General features: G+C 27.9%; 5 protein-coding genes and 1 pseudogene across 6 annotated transcripts, besides 2 other annotated features; 4 read left to right on the forward strand and 2 right to left on the reverse strand.

Annotated features, from left to right (window-relative positions):
• Positions 1 to 1,246: part of a mobile genetic element that runs on past the window's edge.
• Positions 417 to 1,001, forward strand: TVAGG3_0642020 (annotated as a pseudogene). Its single transcript has one exon. A coding segment is annotated over exon 1 (585 nt).
• A 2,186-nt stretch (positions 1,247 to 3,432) lies between the features above and the next one.
• On the forward strand, positions 3,433 to 4,005 carry TVAGG3_0642030 (glycine-rich protein family; the record flags this gene model as incomplete). The annotated part of the gene is made up of 1 exon (XM_001311496.1): positions 3,433 to 4,005. The coding sequence occupies one exon, from the start codon at positions 3,433 to 3,435 to the stop codon at positions 4,003 to 4,005; it is 573 nt and encodes a 190-aa protein (XP_001311497.1).
• Positions 4,006 to 8,895: 4,890 nt separating this feature from the next.
• Positions 8,896 to 9,846, forward strand: TVAGG3_0642040 (uncharacterized protein; the record flags this gene model as incomplete). The annotated part of the gene is made up of 1 exon (XM_001311495.1): positions 8,896 to 9,846. The coding sequence occupies one exon, from the start codon at positions 8,896 to 8,898 to the stop codon at positions 9,844 to 9,846; it is 951 nt and encodes a 316-aa protein (XP_001311496.1).
• A 456-nt stretch (positions 9,847 to 10,302) lies between these two features.
• On the reverse strand, positions 10,303 to 10,671 carry TVAGG3_0642050 (uncharacterized protein; the record flags this gene model as incomplete). The annotated part of the gene is made up of 1 exon (XM_001311494.1): positions 10,355 to 10,666. One exon carries the CDS (start codon positions 10,664 to 10,666, stop codon positions 10,355 to 10,357), a length of 312 nt encoding a protein of 103 aa, XP_001311495.1.
• Positions 10,672 to 11,192: 521 nt separating this feature from the next.
• On the reverse strand, positions 11,193 to 12,446 carry TVAGG3_0642060 (protein ubiquitination; the record flags this gene model as incomplete). The annotated part of the gene is made up of 1 exon (XM_001311493.2): positions 11,208 to 12,446. One exon carries the CDS (start codon positions 12,444 to 12,446, stop codon positions 11,208 to 11,210), a length of 1,239 nt encoding a protein of 412 aa, XP_001311494.1.
• A 2,453-nt stretch (positions 12,447 to 14,899) lies between these two features.
• Positions 14,900 to 16,402: a mobile genetic element.
• A 156-nt stretch (positions 16,403 to 16,558) lies between these two features.
• Positions 16,559 to 16,786, forward strand: TVAGG3_0642080 (uncharacterized protein; the record flags this gene model as incomplete). Its single annotated transcript, XM_001311492.1, has 1 exon — positions 16,559 to 16,786. The coding sequence occupies one exon, from the start codon at positions 16,559 to 16,561 to the stop codon at positions 16,784 to 16,786; it is 228 nt and encodes a 75-aa protein (XP_001311493.1).
• Positions 16,787 to 19,583: the final 2,797 nt, after the last annotated feature.

Consider the following 19,583-nt stretch of genomic DNA (forward strand, 5'->3'; position numbering starts at 1 on the left):
TTTTCCATCTTTACTTGTTGATACATAATATAATGGATGCTGAATTCCTCTTGCATCATTTAATATAATCGATTGTCTCTCAGATTTTGATAGGCTCATATTTAATTCAAATAAAATTTTTAAATTTTGAATTTTTTATCGGTAATCAAATGAGTCAGGGATTAGATATTGAAGCCATCAAAAAAGAAATTTGTGAGCAGATATTAACAGAACTAAAGACATCAAAGGCCGAAGAAAAACCACAAAAACCAAAAAGGAAATTAAGTGAAAAGCAGTTAGCCGCATTAGCTGCAGGAAGAGAGAAGAACCCGCGAATGAAAGCAAAAAGAGAACGTGAGGCTAAAGAAAAGGCGGAAAAGGAAAAGGCTGAATCCATCGAGAAGAAAGAATAAATGATATATTTTTGTTTGTAATAAATGTATAGACAAGTACCTTTAACAGTTGCTTTTAGTTCTGAAGACGAAAATGTTAAAATAAATGGAAATAGAATCACATTTAAATTACCTATTGACTGGTCTGTTAATATAAACGAAAAATATATTGGTTTATCAAGTATGTATATAACACGAGGATTTAGAAAGGTTGAATTTGAGCTCGAAGTTGTTGTTATAAACGAAACTCAAGAATTTAAGCAAACTATTCACATATATAAATATTTCAAAGACGACACAACATTATATGAATGCATGAGTGATTTTAACGAAATTTTCGAAAAGAAATTTAACAAAAACGCTTTAAGATTAAATGTGTATCTTGATAAATTAAAAGAAGAAGGAATTCAACCACAAATTATAGACTTTCATTATGAATTTATTGAACAAATAGATGATTCACATACATGCACATTTGTTATATACTCACCGTTTAATGAAATAGCAGAAAAGAGACAAAGTGATTTTAGGATAGGTTTTAAAATTTCTCAGTATAATGAAGACTTCATGAATGTATTTAATTATAAACCGGAGAAGAACGAACAGTATTATTACCAATAATAAATATAATGTATGGGACAGAAAACAAGTCATTTATATTCAAATATCGCTAAAGGGGTTGAAAATGAATTTATGGACATACTAGATCACCATTAACAAATATTAAATATTATAAGTTATCAGGAAATAATAAAGAGTTTTGGATTGATATGTATTCTACACACGATCATAAATACCCCGTTGTATTACCCGAAGACGGAAAGGATGTTTTCTTCCTTGAGGCTCAGTTACTGAATTCAACTATCGCAACTTTATAAGAAAATTCACAAGGTTAGAAATGAGGTTAGATATCGGGTTAGATATACCCTAAAATTAATTTTATCATTTATGAAAAATTTAGTATATACAGAAATTAAAAAATTTTTGAGTTAATTTATTTTAAAAAATTATTTTTTTACTCTGGGTGTTAAAATCTATGATAAAAAAAATAAATAAAAAAATTTTAACGTTAATTTTTAAGTTTATTTTTTCAAAAATTATTTTTTATTTTGTAAAGTGTCAAAAATTTTAACGTTTATTTTTAAGTTTATTTTTTTTAATTTTTTTATTTTTTGTAAATGTCAAATGTATTTTACGTGTCAAACGGTTTTTGTCAAATCCAATAATTTTGGTTCCGAGGGGCGTAGACCCTTGGTACCGAAATTATGGATACTAACTGGTGAATTCAATGAAACAAAACTCATACATCCACCAGATGATGGTATGAAAGAGTATGGATTTCCCCATCCTTGGCCACCACCTCCAAATGTTTTGCGTGTAAAAAAAATATTGATCTAAATGGTAAAATTCCAAATGAATTTGCTGTTCATGTAAAAAATTATATAGGAGAAAGTTTCATGTCCACTCATCGAATGCAAAACTCTTCTCACTGAAGATAACATTTTTCAATGTCATTCATTTAAACAATCTTTCAATCCAATGAATATAATCTCATTTATGTTTCTATTTCCAATGATTTCCGATTTGCTAAAAATTGTGAAGATGAAGTGTTTCCCCCTTAAAAATTAGGATTGTCTATAGAGTAGGAAGATTGGTAAAAATAGGTAGCTAATTTTTGAATTTTACTGGACAATATGAGAATGTATCGTTTGAACAGAAGACTGCATTATTTACTTTCGTAGAATCAAACGAAAGTTCATCGAGATACAAAGTTGAATTACATCCTGGTTTCTATTTATTTGAATTATGGGGTGCACAAGGAGAAAGTAGCAAAGATCCGAGATCTCAAGGACATGAACTTGGTGGAAAAGGAGGATATACTTCCGGGAAAATAAGAATTAATGAGAAAAAAACTTTTTTCATCTTTTTGGGTGGAACAAACGGGTATAATGGCGGAGGTCATGGTGGTAAAGGCTCATACTGCAATGATGGTGGAAATGGAGGTGGAGCGACAGACATTAGAACAATTGATGGCAAATGGAACTCCACAGAATCTCTAAATTCAAGAATATTAGTTGCAGGTGGTGGAGGAGGCTTTGCTGCAGTTGGCTACTGCTATTATTGTTGCATGCTAAGATCAGTCATAATGTAAACCTCTCAATTTTATTGTCGTGGGAAGTATCTCAATTCCTTCAAAAAAATTGAAAAACTATTTAATTTTAAAAATATAATACTTTTAATTAGTTAATTAATTGGAGATATTTTTAAAAAATCACTTTTGATAATACTTTTGAGAACTTTAATTAAAAAAATATATTCAAAAATATCCAGGATATCAAGAGGGAATTGTTCCTTATGAGGTATATAGTTATGATGTATACCTCATAAGGAACAATTCCCTCCTTAAAACGAGAAAACTTGTTCGAAATTGTTTATCATTTCGAACAATTTTTCTCGTTTTTAATAGGAAACTAAAGGCTATGAGGCACTGATTATATATTAGTGCCTCATAGCCTTTAGTTTCTAATAGATAGCTGGGAAACTTTCTCCAAATGATAAGTTATTCAGAGAAAGTTTCCCAGCTATCAAGAGGGAATTGTTCCTTATGAGGTATATAGTTATGATGTATACCTCATAAGGAACAATTCCCTCCTTAAAATCGTAGACATTTTTATACTTATTAATCAACCATTCAAAATCATATTCCTCTGAAAAGTTATTTTATTAAAAATTTAGAATTTTAATAAATATAGAGTTTGAATTTCATACAATACCTATATATTTTCAATAATGGAATTTGAAAACCATTCTCAAAAGTTCTCAGAAAACCTTTTTTTCATTAATTTTAAGAAATCTGAGTATTAAATTAAGTGATAAATTCGTTTGACACTACTTTAATTTTTAAATTCAAAAAATTATATGTGCTTCTTAAAATGACTCAAAAAAATTTATTATAAAATAATATATAATATTAAAAATCCCACAACATTTTTTACTTTACATAATCGTACTTCCTCGACGATTAATTTCCACTCAATTTCTATCGTTGACCGAACTTAGCATGCAACATTATTACAATAATTGGCAAGTTGACGGTGTTGAAGGAAATCCAGAAAGAGAAATTGAGAATGTTGTCAAAAGTAATTTCAGTGGAAATGGCGGTTTTGGCTTTTTTGGAAGCTCTAATGGATATGGTGTCAAAGATGGTGATATTAAAACTTATGAACAATTTATGAAAGGAAGAGATGGTGGGAATGGCACTTTTGGGATCGGTGGAAATGGTGGAGATCTTTATGACAAGCCGCCTTATCCTTACCCTTATAATCCGAACACAGGAGGTGGTGGGGGAGGTGGATATTACGGTGGAGGTGCAGGATCTGGTTATTGGGGATCAAGAGGAGGTCCAGGAGGAGGGGGAAGTGGATACATTTCAGCATCATTTGTTTCAGGACGAATGATCAGCGGTTTCAAACAAATGCCATCATATAAATCATTTCAATACATGAATGGCATTTCTGGAAATGGTGCAGCAAGGATATCTATTATTGATGATTGCGTTGTTTCCTTTAAATGCAATCATAATAATCTTGGATTCTCACTTTTCTCTGTTTTCATATTAATGTATATATCATAATGCTAAATAATTCTTGTTTTAATAAAATATCTTTTAATTTAAAGGAATTGTGCTTGTTTTTAGTTATCATCGTTTCTGAATAAAGCATTAACAGATATACTAAATATTAAAATCTATTTTTCGCTTGTTTCCCATTAATGCGCTTAATAAAATGTATGGTTAAAATAATTATGTTATTTAATTGACATATATATATATATTGTCAAAAAACGATTATATTTCATTGAAAAATGATAACTAAATCAATTATTTACTATTAAAAACACAAAGTAAATAAAATTATTCATCAAATGGTTAGAAATAGGACAGCTTTGGAATTCAATACCCAAAAATGTTCCAAAAATATCTAATCCATAGAAGCCTAAACTTCCATATGAATTGTGATTGCTATCTTCATATGAATATATTTTAATTCTTCGATAATATTCATTTTGAATAATAGGAAAAAGAACTCTTTTATTACCAATGGGTTTGTTTAATTTTGTCAAATTATATGTTGCAATAATTTCATAATTTTTATTGTCTTTCGATCCTAAAACATCAAAACATGTAGGTTCTGGAGGACCAATTCCATGAATTACTAAACCTGAATAGTTGAACAGTCCATGAAATTGAAATTCGATAAAATTATACACTTGTTCTGTGAAGAAAAAAGTTTTCGTGTCACCATCAAAACCATTTTCAAGTTTATATAATTCATATTTATTTAAATTTGGATATCCTTCTTTAGAAGCATAAATTTTAAAAAATTTATTGTTAAAGAGTGAATTTGAATTTAATACTTTCCGTAGAAAACCATCTCCATTTTGAGAAGGATAAGTAACAATTGATTCACTGTAAGAATAAGAAATTGGAGATTTACTGCAGCTTCATGAATAAAAGTGACAAATTTGACAGATTTGAACAATTCAAAAGCTTTTATCTGAAATCTTTCAATTTTGCAAACATTTGGTATGATTCGCATAATTGCGAAAGTTTGTTTCAATTTGATTGAAAAATTTGGATAGAGAAAAAAAAATTAGAGTAAAAATGAAGACTTTTATTTGAATTGTAATCCTTGATAAATTTCAAATTCTCGAGGTCGTTTGCGGTATTGATTGTTCTCAATCCTTTTATCGATATCACTCGAAAAAAGATGCAGAATAAAATAAGGGACATCTTCACGAAATTCTTCCAAAAAACTTTTTGGTTTGTTTTCAAAGTTAATTAGATTTTTTAGTGGATTTTTTGCTTGACAAAGATAAGATGAAAAGTGACTCAAAATTATTTCAAAATCATTTGTTGTCTGAAGTGGATTTACATTTCCATAGGTAGTTGATGATGAAATATCATTTTGAAACAATTTGACATTTGTTACTGATAAAGTTACACCATTCCTATTATAAAATAGATATGGGCATTTATTTGAAACAAATGAACAGTTGTTTACAGTGATACTACCTTCAGTGAAAATAATTCCACTTAAAGATCCTGCATTCAATTTATTATTCACAAAATTACAATTTTCAACTTTAGCATTTAAGCTAAGTAATCCTCTTTCTTGTGAAGCTATATTATCCGAAAATGTACTTAACTTTGGATTGAAACTGTGTAGCTTCATAAGATAAAACACCAAGAACATTATAATTGCATTGACATTTAGAAATATTAACATTGGAAATTAATATATCAGCTGCTTCTTGTTTAAATCCTTCATTTGATTTATATCCAACTAATGATGATTCAAACATGTAATTTTTGAATGCTGAATTTTTGGTGCAATAAGAATATGTGCATGCAAAGTCCGAACTTTTTTCAGCATTTATTGAACAAATATGATACATAACAACTTGTCCAAGTTTTTGATAAATGCAATATCCATTTTTTATTTCATTGAAAGTTGTTGAGTGACAAAGGAGCTTATTGTTATCATTATTAGTAAGTTTGATTACATTTCCTCCTTTTGTTGACAAGAATACATTTTTAACTAGAAATGAACCAGACTTACCTGTGATTTGTTTGTCCTCTGTCTGTGTTTCATCTTGATTCGAGCCTGGAAAGTAATCTTCCCAGACTTGATCAAATTCTTTGAGGAATTTGACCAATAACTATTTATTATCATCAAAAACTTATTTTTGTCACTTTTCATGGAATTTCACTTATGAATTCAATTAAAATTCATTTGTTCTAAGGTTAATAATGCAAAATAAACTCAGTCAAATTTGTTAATGGACTGTTCTGATTAAATCACACAGCTAAATAATGTTTCATTATGTTTGATATTTTAATCAAATGTTTCAAATTTCAATTCTTTGATAAAACATAACTTACATTGCAAAGAATGCTTATTTTAAAAAGATGAGATATGGTTTAATTTGAAAGTCAGGGAAAATATTTAATAGTGATATTCTTGCAGCACCATTTCCAGAATTTCCATTCATGTAACCAAATGATTTATATGAGGGCATTGGTTTAAGACCGCTGATCATTCGTCCTGAAACAAATGATGCTTAAATAAATCCACTTTCACCTCTCCCTGGACCTCCTCTTGATCCCCAATAACCAGATCCTGCTCCAACATCACCTCCTGTTTGGATTGTATTCATCAAACTTTTGAGAACAGTCATAAAGATCACCTCCATTTCCACCAATCCAAAAACTGCCATTTTCTCTATCTCTCCCTTTCATAAATTGTTCATAGGATTCGACATCACCAATTATACTTCCAAAACCGCTGGAGCTCCCATTGACATCATAACCGACATTTCCATTGAAAATCCGATCGGATTTGTTATTTATAATTCTTTCAAGATTTCTTTCAACACATTCCATTTGCCAATTATTATCAAAATAGCAGTTTCTGATAGCTGCAAAGCCTCCGCCTCCACCAGCAACTAAAATTCTTGAATTTAAAGATTGATTTGAATTACATTCGCCATTAATCGTCCATATATCTGTGACACAGCCACCATTTCCACCATTTTTGCATAATATCCCTTTCTCTACACGTTATCCACCAATGTATCCATTTGTTCCACCTAAAAAGATAAAAATGTAGTATAATCTTTAATTTTTATTATTCCAGAGGTATATACTCCTTTTTCACCAAGTTCATGACCTTTGGTCTAGGATCTTTGCTATTTGTTCCTAGTGCACCCGAAAATTCAATGAAGTATCCCCCTGGATCCAGACCAACTTCTTACCTGTCATAATAAGGATCTGGATGTGGGTAAACAAAAGTAACTTTTTTTATGTTCGATGAAGCAAATTCATTATTTTTAAATACACTCAAAACATGTGAGACAATAGCAGTATTGTTGCATGCTAAGTTCGGTCAACGATAGAAATTGAGTGGAAATTAATCGTCGAGGAAGTACGATTATGTAAAGTAAAAATGTTGTGGGATTTTTAATATTATATATTATTTTATAATAAATTTTTTTGAGTCATTTTAAGAAGCACATATAATTTTTTGAATTTAAAAATTAAAGTAGTGTCAAACGAATTTATCACTTAATTTAATACTCAGATTTCTTAAAATTAATGAAAAAAAGGTTTTCTGAGAACTTTTGAGAATGGTTTTCAAATTCCATTATTGAAAATATATAGGTATTGTATGAAATTCAAACTCTATATTTATTAAAATTCTAAATTTTTAATAAAATAACTTTTCAGAGGAATATGATTTTGAATGGTTGATTAATAAGTATAAAAATGTCTACGATTTTAAGGAGGGAATTGTTCCTTATGAGGTATACATCATAACTATATACCTCATAAGGAACAATTCCCTCTTGATAGCTGGGAAACTTTCTCTGAATAACTTATCATTTGGAGAAAGTTTCCCAGCTATCTATTAGAAACTAAAGGCTATGAGGCACTAATATATAATCAGTGCCTCATAGCCTTTAGTTTCCTATTAAAAACGAGAAAAATTGTTCGAAATGATAAACAATTTCGAACAAGTTTTCTCGTTTTAAGGAGGGAATTGTTCCTTATGAGGTATACATCATAACTATATACCTCATAAGGAACAATTCCCTCTTGATATCCTGGATATTTTTGAATATATTTTTTTAATTAAAGTTCTCAAAAGTATTATCAAAAGTGATTTTTTAAAAATATCTCCAATTAATTAACTAATTAAAAGTATTATATTTTTAAAATTAAATAGTTTTTCAATTTTTTTGAAGGAATTGAGATACTTCCCACGACAATAAAATTGAGAGGTTTACATTATGACTGATCTTAGCATGCAACAGAAAAATTGATTAAGCTTTGCTCAATGAATTACTATCTTGTGGGGCTAAATTTAAAAAATTTGATTATTAGATATCAATTTTATATCTTTCGATGTGGAATTTAGACGCAATGAGACAGTTTAAGTGAATGTTCCCATATTTTAGAAATCAAATTGGCTGATCAAAATTCTTCACAAAAATTTATTTTATGCCATTTTCATTAGAAAAATCTATGTTTGAATTGCATTCATCTATCTAATTCTAACTCCAAAAAAATCATTAAAAAATTATTGCGATAACATTTTTATTCAATCCTAAATTCAATTTAAATTTATGACTCACAAAAAAATATTGAATAGATGATCACATTATATATGGCTTCTCTACTGTTGAAATTCGAAAATATGTATAGGATGAAAATTTCATTCAATTCACAATTTGTACTTTTGAAATGAGAACGCTGAATTCAAATTTCAATTTATTCATAATGGAACTCAAATTGAATTTTTAAGAAATGCTATAATATCAAATATATATCTCTAAAATCACAAAAATATTTTAAATGATAACAAATTGATTTGAATCAAATATCTATACTTTGCAAAGACTGATATATTTGATTAAATAAATAATTTGTAAAATGTCATTGAAAAAAAATTATTTGTTGTTTATGAAGCATCTCAACATTTACAAGGTTGCTGAAAGTAGCAGAATTCCAATTAATGAGGATGTTGTGATTTCTACACACCTACAAAAGAAGTCGCAATCTTCCAAAAACATTTTAACCATTCGTTGTAAGGAATTAAAAGACTTAATTGATATTTACAACTCAATAGTTGACAAATATCAAGAATTAATGTTTAAGATGCCATCCAACTGCTTCCCACCATCTTTTCCAAAGAGCTTTAGCTCTTTTAGAGAGTCATTTGAAAATTTTGTAAGAACAATCGAAGCTTACATCTTCCAAATTAAATCTAAAGAAGGTAGCGCTGAAAATTACAAAAGGAAAAACATAATAATGATCATAGATCAGTCGTGCTCCCTCTCAGAAAAATTAACATTATTTATGAAAGAAGCTCAATCGTTTAACGAAACCGGAATGGGCGAAATCACAAAAACTATCGATTTTTCATTCCAAAAGCTTTTCAAAACCAACACATCGATAAATACAGCGATAAAAAATGAAAAAATTGTAAATCAAGAGATGGTCAGTAAAGGCTTAGATCTTTATAGAAATACCTATAAAGCGTTTAAACTTTGTAAGGATTTCTTCTCCAGCCAAAAGAAAGATAATAACGAAAATTCGGCCCGAGAATTCAACATTGAAGACCTTAAAATTGCTCTTTCCCTTGTAAATACTGATGGTTTCCATTTGTTAACAAAGAAAGTTCCGACTTCTTTGACAAATAAAGGAGATATCGTTGAAATGAGAAGTGCCTTTTCTACAAACTGTGGTTATATTGGAAGTTTAGTAGAAGTGGCTGCTATTTTCAACGAATCTCTTGAAGCTATCATCATGAACCTTACAAATTTAACTAAGCTGTTCAATGATGTCATCTACCAATGCAATATTCCAACAAAAGTTGAAATTAATCAACTTTTGTTGCAACAATTGGCTTGAATTTATATTTTTCTTTTTCTTTATTTGTTTCTATACCATGTTTGTAAATTTGTTTATTATTATTTGTTATTTTACCTAGTTTTTTATATGTTTTTAATGATAAATAAGAAATTTGAATCTGAAATGAAGCTTTGATTCAGTTTGTGACCAAGTGGGAATTGATTAATATTCCATAATTTAAGCTTACTCTTAGTTTGGAGCTTCTTAGGTTTAAATTTCTTGTTGATTGAAACATCATCGGTAAAAAAGTACAGAGTTTATTTATTTGGAACGCATAAACATTACATTAAGATGGAAAGATTGAAGTTACCACTATGTAATCATTAATCCGAAAAAATAAAATGAGAAATTATAAAATTAACCTCAAAGAAACTATGAACCTATGGAAATCCATGGAAGAAATTCTTGGGTTCAATTAAAAAATAGCTAAATAAATAGTTAAAAAAGGGAAATCAATTGAAAAGGTGAAAGTCATTACGGAAAATTTTACTAAACAACAAGTTGAGTATTAAATTCGACGATTTCCGAATTGAAGTATAGGTGGTGGAAGGAATCTTATTGAAAATTTCTTTTCATCGGAAACGTAGTTGATGCAGATACCTTTCTCTGTAAATGTTTTACGTAATTCAGGAAAATGTATGCCAATCCATAAATAAAGTAGCCTCTTTTTCCTTCTGAATCTGGGTTCAATTGGTTCCAAGATACATAACGAGAGATATTTGGCAATTGAGACTACATTTGACATTTCGAGATCTTCTCCGAAGATTGAGCTTACCCAATCCTTAGCTGCTTGCACGAGAAATTCACTTTCGCTCTGCATTAAATTTTATTGAATTTTTGACACTTTTGAATGTGATTCAATTGAGTTATTAAAATTATATAATAATTAATTAACTAAGTAGGCTGTGCATTTTAGTATAATTTACAAATTGAATGTGATCTTTCAAATTTTTTAACCTAGTTTTCTATAAATATTACTAGATCATGTAGCTTAATCAAATTTTCTATTTGACTGTAAAATTTACAACAAAGCATAAAAAACTATGACGATTTCTAAGATAAATCAATTATGTGATTGTAATGAGGATAATTAAAATAATCTACTTTCATATATTATGCTTTTTATATTAATATTCGAAAATTCCAAATTTGACGCTAATATTTCTTGAATTTATCATCCAATCAGAAAAATATCGGAATGAAGAGAATGACTATATGTCGGTAAGAAAGCTTTACTGTAAAAACTAAGCTTTTAAACTCATTGAATCAAATCGAAAGCAGATTCATTCATGAAATCAAAGCAAACTGGAACAGTTGTAGTTATAAAATATGCTAAATGAGGTTATTTAATTATCTAATCTTTATTCTATTAAATTACCAAAGAATTCTATTGCTGAAGCAGCAAAAGCCCAATAACCTGAATGTGCAACTGATGTCATTCTGATTCTAAATTTCGAATATGATCCGTGATTTCTGACTTCGAAGGTCTTTTTATGTGAAGGACCATTTAAGTCAACATTATTTTTCTCTTCGTCAAGAATCGTCCATGTATTTCCATCGTTACTTGCCTCAAGAACCCAAGACTTCAAGTGATGGTCGTTTTGGTTTCCTTCTTTTGTAACGATTGTATAACCTGAAACATCAATTTGAAGGTTCTTGAAATCAAATTGAACCCATGATCCTTCTTCATTGAGAGACTGGAACATATTCTTCGAATCGTAATTAACTAAATTTTCTGGTGAAAAATGAATAAATTGACTCGATGATGAAACATCAACAATTTTCTTTGCGGCCACGTTTCCGTTGTTCTTCTTAGTTAAATAATTGATAATTCCATCTAATGATCCGTCAATTTCATTCTTGAACGTTTTTCCTAATGATTTTTCTTCTTTTTTAGGTATTTCGACTTTTTCTTGCTTATCAGGAGTTGCTTTGATAGATCCATAAATCAGTTTCTGGTATAGTAATGGTGTACACTTCTCTAAAGGTACCAAATTAAGAAATTCTTCTTTTTCGTTTGGTAAAAGTTTTGTAAAGTCTACTGTTTCGTAAAGCTTTATGAATCGATCGCCATTATCTCTAACTTGTTCTGATATTAAGCCAAATCTCCAACTTTCATTTTCTATTTTTGCAGAGGAAGAATTAAATATTAGGTACTGTGTATCAACATCTAGAAGTTTTATATCGCTTTCTTCCATTTCAAAGAGATGAGAGGCGATATATTCGATTTCTCGAGTGATATTAAGATGAAATTCAAGTTTTTGCTTTAAAATTGAAATAACATTTGATGGATATAAGTCAACTGTATTTGCAATATTTATTAACTCTTCATTTTGAAGAAACATTCCAATGGAGCCAACGTGAATTTTAACATTTTCGGGAATTTCGAGTTTCTCACCATTCAACAACTTCAAAACATATGAAAAGCTATTGTTTTTCTCTGCAATTGGTATAATAAATTCTGTTGTATCTGATTTAATCTTTGTTGAAAGGAATTGAGCTCTGATTATCCCAAGTTTATACTCAGAATCATTGAATCTGATAGTTACAAACTGAGTTTCATTAATGTTTTTTAGACCAGCTGAAGATAGCTGGAACATTATATCAAAGAAATGGATTTTTCTTATTGGAACTTAAAATTTTCATATGAAAGATAAACATGTTATATACCATAATTTTTATGAAACATTCAATACCGATAATTATGAAATTTCATAAAAACAATAATTCAAAATACAGCAAATATATTGCAAAGGAAGCTTTGCTTAAGTGATTTTAAATATGAATGAAGTAGTATGTGACGTGGTATTTTTAGAGTGAACCAAAAAACATTCAGTTGAGACCCAATCGCTCCGCTCCTCTGCTCTCATCATTTCTGCTTTTCATATTCACGTCCAAAAATACCACCTCCCGCATATGACATCATCAATGAAATATTTTTTTAAAACACAAATAATATTTTTAAACTCATCATTAGTTTCATTAGGATTTTATGTGAAAATGTGAAAATTCATTAGGAGCGAAAGAGTGTGAAAAATAAATTTTGTCAATAAATGATAAAAAAATAAAAATTTCCTGTTTTCGGCAAAATATACAATAATAAAAATGATTGGCTATTGTTTTTGAGAAAATATCAATGCAATAAAGTTTATCAAGATATACATCATTGTTGAAAAAAAAAAAAAAAACTATTAAACAATGAAAAATTAAAATTAAATTCATTCTTTCTAATTAAACTCGATATATTTCTCATGGTTTGTTAAAGTGTGTTTAGAAGATGCTGCTTTGTACTTGCATTTAAAAACTTCTCCTCTTTTATTAGAATTCGTTTGAGACCCTTGCGCAGAGAAGATTATCATTATGACTACAATCGTATTCTAATTGAGTTTGAAGTGTAAAATATGAATGAAATCATCGATACTTGTAATCCTTTAAAAAAAATGCCAACAAAATTTTTTCCAAAAAATACCAAAAAAGTGACATAAAATGTTTTGATTGTCAACTTCAAGGGATTTAATCACTTGATAAAGATAATGACATTGTAATTTTAATTATACAATCTTTATCCTTAAATAATATTATGCTCTTATTAAAAGAAGACTATTTTTTGTGTGATAAACGAAATTTCGGACTTAATTCTTTCGAATATTTTTATGAATTATATGAAAATGAGACACTTATTGATACTATTCTTGGATTCCGGTCCAAATCTTGATACTTGGACACATTTTTATGACAATTCAAATATCACTGAAAATCACACTGAAAATACAAAATTAAATCCAACGGAAGTAGGAAATTATTATGTTACAACATGTTTATTCAATGGATTTCAAGAAGTTGTTGTCAATATAAGCATCAATGATCAAACAAAACTTCTTATTTCTATTTCTGGATTCAATGGCACAAAAACTCCATCTTTTACAGTTTTTTCTTGGTATGGAAGTTGTGTTATCTATCAAACATGTGCCACAAAATCTATACAAACATCAGATAGTAAAGGGGTATTTTTATATTCATTTATATCAAATACAAACAACAAAAACATTTTTGAAGATTCAACAGTCTTTGATTGTGGAGACTCAATAGATAAAGGATATTCAATTAATCATTTATATTACGGAAATCTTAGTTATTCACGAAATAACATAACAAATAACAAATGTTATGATGATGTTTCACTTGAAATTTATTCAGATCAGAGATACAACATCAGTCAATCATCTTTCATTGATAACAAAGCATACTATGAATGCTTTTGTATTTGTTATAGTGGTCCACATCAATTTTATTTATGTAATATCATTAGAAACAATGCTAGTAAATGTTTTAATTTACATTCAGCAACAGTTACATTTGAATCTTGTTCAATCAAAAAAAATAATTGTACACAAACATTTCATTTATATTCATCGCCAAGTTTAGCTACAATCATTAATAGTGATTATGATGGACAAACAACTGATAATGTAGAAGTACAAAGTCCAACAAACAGTTTATACAACAAATTATCACTTCTTTCTACAGGACTTTGTGAAGCAAAATTTAAAATTGAAAATAATTTGGAAAAAGAAAATGACATAAAAAAATTCAACCAAATGAAAAATTTTTGCATCTCCCAATATTTAATCGGCTACCAACATAATCATTTTCTTTTTATGTCTCATATTTCATCATATTCAATTTTATCACTGATTCAATAAATAATTTTCCAAATTTTCCTCAAACAAAGACAAATGAAAACTAATCAGAGCATTGAAGATAATGACTAATCTTGTGTTTCGAACAAGAATTATTCACAATATGATTCAGATCGCAAATTCGATAAATAAAATAATTTCACAAAATTCAATAATACCCAATTTTTAAACATTTGATTGACTCTTTACCTGCATTTTCTCATGTTATGAAACAAAGACAAATATGTTTCAAATGTTTCTTCAAAAAAGCAGAAGAAAAGTAAAATTATCGACATTGATATTGAAAGTTGTCTTCGATCAGTTAGCGAAATGGAATCTACAGACCAATTATACAGATTACAAAAAATGATTAAGGCTCCAGTCCCACCCTTTCAATTTTTAAAATTGAATATATCAATCAATAAGAGTTTTCATGACTTATAATTAAAGATATTATATTAGTGTAATATAAGCTATAATATTATATTATGACGTAGGGTGTAGCATTGCTAGAACGTTATTTGTAAATTTCATTATTATCAACTTTGAACGGCATTATTCGTCCTATAAACAAAAGGGCTCTGTCGTGTTGTAGGATATTAATATAGTATATTATTTATATTAGTAAACATGACTTTTACTTCTCTCTGATTGAGTTATTTTTTCAACAAAGAAAAATGAAAAAGTTACTTTTTGACAAAATCTAATAATAAGTGATCCATAATTTTATTATTAATAAACATGTTACTACATATTCTTTTGATATATTTTATCATTGAATACCATTAGCTTCTTTCGATTTTTATTAAAGTATATATTACCACCTGAAAAAATTGACATATTTTGACAAAGAAGAAAAAACTTTTAGTTCCGCTCTGTCACTTTGTTAGCATGCTATTTATGTTTATTATTATGTCTTATATTAATTTTATATATAAATGAGTAATGAGGAATTAGATTCACAATACCATCACGAAACTAGCATTTTTAAAAGCTTGTAATTCTATATGAGATAAATAGACATGAAAAGTAAAATCTGATATGAATATAATTTAATATGAACTATTATATTATAGTTGAGATTGTTTGTCAAAACGGTTTTTCGACAAGTAAGTATTCAATTTTTCAAAAGTATATTCAAAAAAATTGAATGATATCTCAACATCCAAGAAAAAACTTTTAGTTCCGCTCTGTCACTTTGTTAGGAAAATTATATAGTTTCTATCGACACTATCAGTATACCAAGCTGTGAAAGGTATATTGATGAATTAGGTTTGCAATATTGTAATTTTTGTTATTTTTTTCCAAATTGAGAGGATTTTTGACGATAGAGCTGGACTATTTTTGAACAACAATTTCATTACCTTAAGCATTATAAAAATTTGAACAAATTTTATGACTTAATAGTATAAGTTATAATTTATTAATTTCCAAAAGAAATGACTAAAAAATTCCTTTCCAATATGTTGAATCAAATCGATTTTATAAATAAAATTTGAACCTTAAACTTGATTATTATAAAAGTGACCTTTATTTACTTTCAATAACTTAATCCCAAGGTAAGAAGCTAATCCAATCATATAAAAATGTTATAATTAACCACATGTTTATTCATTTATGATATCATTATGCTTCAAAATCTATAATTATAAAATTCAAATTATCAATTATCAAAAAATCTTTATTTGTCATATATCAAATAGAAAAGTTAACATATATCATCTTTCAAACTATAATATAGTTAAATTCGAAAATTTCGAAATCAGATATTATTTAAATTTCTTACATGGTGGATGTATAAACAATCTAATGGTATATTTTACTCCTCATTATCCACTCGTTCTAACTATATACAACAATCATGTGGAACTAGAGCCTTAAGAAATTGGAAAAAGAATATTCAAATTTAAGAAAAGAAAATCGCCAAATAATCGAATACAGACAACAAATTGAAATTGAATGAGAAGTTTATACTCATTATTCAGATTCTCTTCATGAAACTCAAAATTTACTTGAAAGTGAACGTCAAATCAATGAAAATTAATGAAAATCTGAAAGAACGTGTTGCACAACTCGAACAAATACTTGCAGGAAAAGAATCTATGACAGAAGCAAAAACATCAATGGCAATGAAGTTTCAAGAAGAATATAATCATGTTACAAAGGATTATCAGCGAATACTAGATCTCTACAACAAGATGGTTGTTCAATTAAGAGAATCTCGAAACAGGATTAGTGAACTTGAAGCAGAATTTAGATAATTCTAAGAACAACTCATTTGCTAATGATAATATTTCGAAAAAAAAATACATATGCGACCTAAAACAAATTCTAAGTATTTTGATGATTTTAATGAGTTTGGTCAACAATTTGAACAGCCATCAGATATATACCATCAGTGAAACCTTATGCTCCACCTAATTCATATGATCCTCCACAAATTCCTATTAAACAAAAACGAGATTTCAATGATAACTTTTTTTAACAACAAAAATCTCCTCCAAATCAAATACTTCAACCAAATAAATCTGCTTTAGTTGAGAGCATACACCTTGGAATTTCTATTAAAAAAATCCAAATCAAAATTTTGTTAAAGGAGTATTTGTTTCTCAGATAAATAGTGTTTACGAATCATATGTTCTAGTTTTTCAGTTCATTTCAGAAAAAATTATTCAAATTACAGTTATTAGAGTTGTTTCATCTCATCAAGCTTTCGAAAGTGAAACAGTTGGAATTGGAACATATTTTCACACAGATCTTACTGATCCAAAACCTGTAGAAGCGAAGTTAAGATTTGGACCAGATTTAATTCCTTCTGCAGAATTTGATTTGATAGCAGATTATACTCCATGTCGTATTGTTATTAAACCAGGTGATAACAGTTTGCTTCCATTAGGAATACAATCAACGGAAATCATCAAAATGTTTAATATATATATTTCAATTCCTCATTAAGAAAACAAAACATTATATTTGACCTAAAACATATACTAAACATTTTGATGATTTTAGTAAACCATATAAAGAACCATCAGATATAAAATCAGTGAAATTATCTTATACAAATTCCATTTCAACTGCTTCAACCAAAGAAATAGAAAAAATAAGTTTTGTTCGAATTCAATTTCAATTGCTTCAACAACAGAAAGCGTTTATATTACAGATATATAGCGATTATGAATCATATATTCTAGTTTTTCTATTAATGTATTGATTTCCAAAAGAAATTAAAAAATAGAGTTTCTAAAATGTTGAAAAAGAGAAAGGGGAAAAAAATAAAAAAAATAAAAAAAAATAAAAAAAATTAAAAAAAAAATAAAAATAAAAAAAGGTACGGACACTTTTAACCTTAAATTCTAAAAATCAAGGGCATTTGTTAGCTTCACAACTCGTAATACCCTTTGAATATCACCAAGATTTTAGAGCAAGCAAAGCATTAGCATACTCTTAAGAGAATGCAATGTTTGTTGCATGAACTAAACTTTGCAAAAAAGAACATATTTTGATTTTTTGCAACCTATCAATTTTCTCATCATTTGATCAGCCAAGATTACTAAAATTCGAAAACACTTATAACCCTATCGGAAAATCTCTACCATAAAAAATTAAATTTATAAAATATTTTTGAGACCGCGCTTTCTCTTTGAAAATCATGGGGATGAATCACATACAAATATATCATAAGTACGTAGAAAATGAAAAAAATCCGTCTTGCCAATTTTTAGAAACGGATTGCATTTCATCAAAAATCGACATTACCCAATAGTTGACTGGTAAATTAGCTGTTATCATAATTAACGGCATACAGTTATCAAATAAATATTAGTGCAAACGCACAACCAGCAATTAAAATTCTGAATTTTTATTACTTGCAACTTGTTTTACTCCTACAAGAAGAAGATTACTTTTGAGTTACATAAAATTCAAGTAGTATCTTCGAAATAATTGTATTTAATAAATATAAATATTTTATGTTTATTTTTTTCGGTAATCTATCTGTTTTTGGATTTTGACCACAAATAGTTCTTCTTTAGTTAAGAAATTGTTAGTTTTTTAAAAATTAAATTTTGCATTCAAGAAATATCGACGTTTTTCAGGAACATAAAGAAATATTTTGCATCAACATCAATTATAAAACACATTCATTTTTCCAAAAAAATCACAATTTTGGGATTTTGTAATAAAAATTGTATTTCTTCATTTTATTTTTCATTTTTTGAAATTTTTTTGGAATTTAAACTTAAAGCAAAGACAGATTTTTATATATGATTAGAGTATACTTGATGATTCGGTTATAATTTTATCTCTAAAAGTTATACATTCCTTTTAACAATGAGTATTTCGATTCAATATCATGTATTCAAAGCATTTTTGAGCCTACTTTACTTAAGAAATCAGATTCAACACATTAGCATATTACGATAGGATTGCTATAAAACGATAATATCAATTTTTTAAAGAAATATTTTCTGATCTCGTTTTTCAAGCATAAATTTAGGATTTATTATTAGTTATTCACCATATGTTATTGAATTTCTGTAAAAATAACTACTGATACTTCATTATTGTTAACAAATTGAAACAAAATTTCACAGAATCTTTTGAAGAATGATATATTTATGCATTACTCAAGCTACAAAAATGATGCAGAGCATTAGCATATGCATTATTAACTTATATCTTCTAATTAAATTCTAGATTAATATATCACAGAATTGGCAAGACCAATTTTCTTCATACGACACATTTAGTATATATGGTATATATGCAATCTATGCTCTTGAGTATATGGCGTAAATCCGGTCAGAAAAAAAGTGTCTGTACCTTTAAATAAAAATAAAAATAATAATAATAAAAAAATAAAATAAAATAAAATAAAAAAAGGGACGGCGATAATTTTATATTGTTTTGTTATTCGGCCCCAAAAATGGCGTATTATTCTATTTTTAAACGGTCATGGCGTAAAACCGTCGCATCCCTACTAAAATCGATAGCAATGTGCTGATCAATTGATAGAAAACTGTCATAATCATTTTATTATTATAAAAAAATGATAGA

The sequence above is a fragment of the Trichomonas vaginalis genome, chromosome III, assembly GCF_026262505.1.
Source record: "Trichomonas vaginalis G3 chromosome III, whole genome shotgun sequence".
Taxonomy (NCBI): Eukaryota; Parabasalia; order Trichomonadida; family Trichomonadidae; genus Trichomonas; species Trichomonas vaginalis.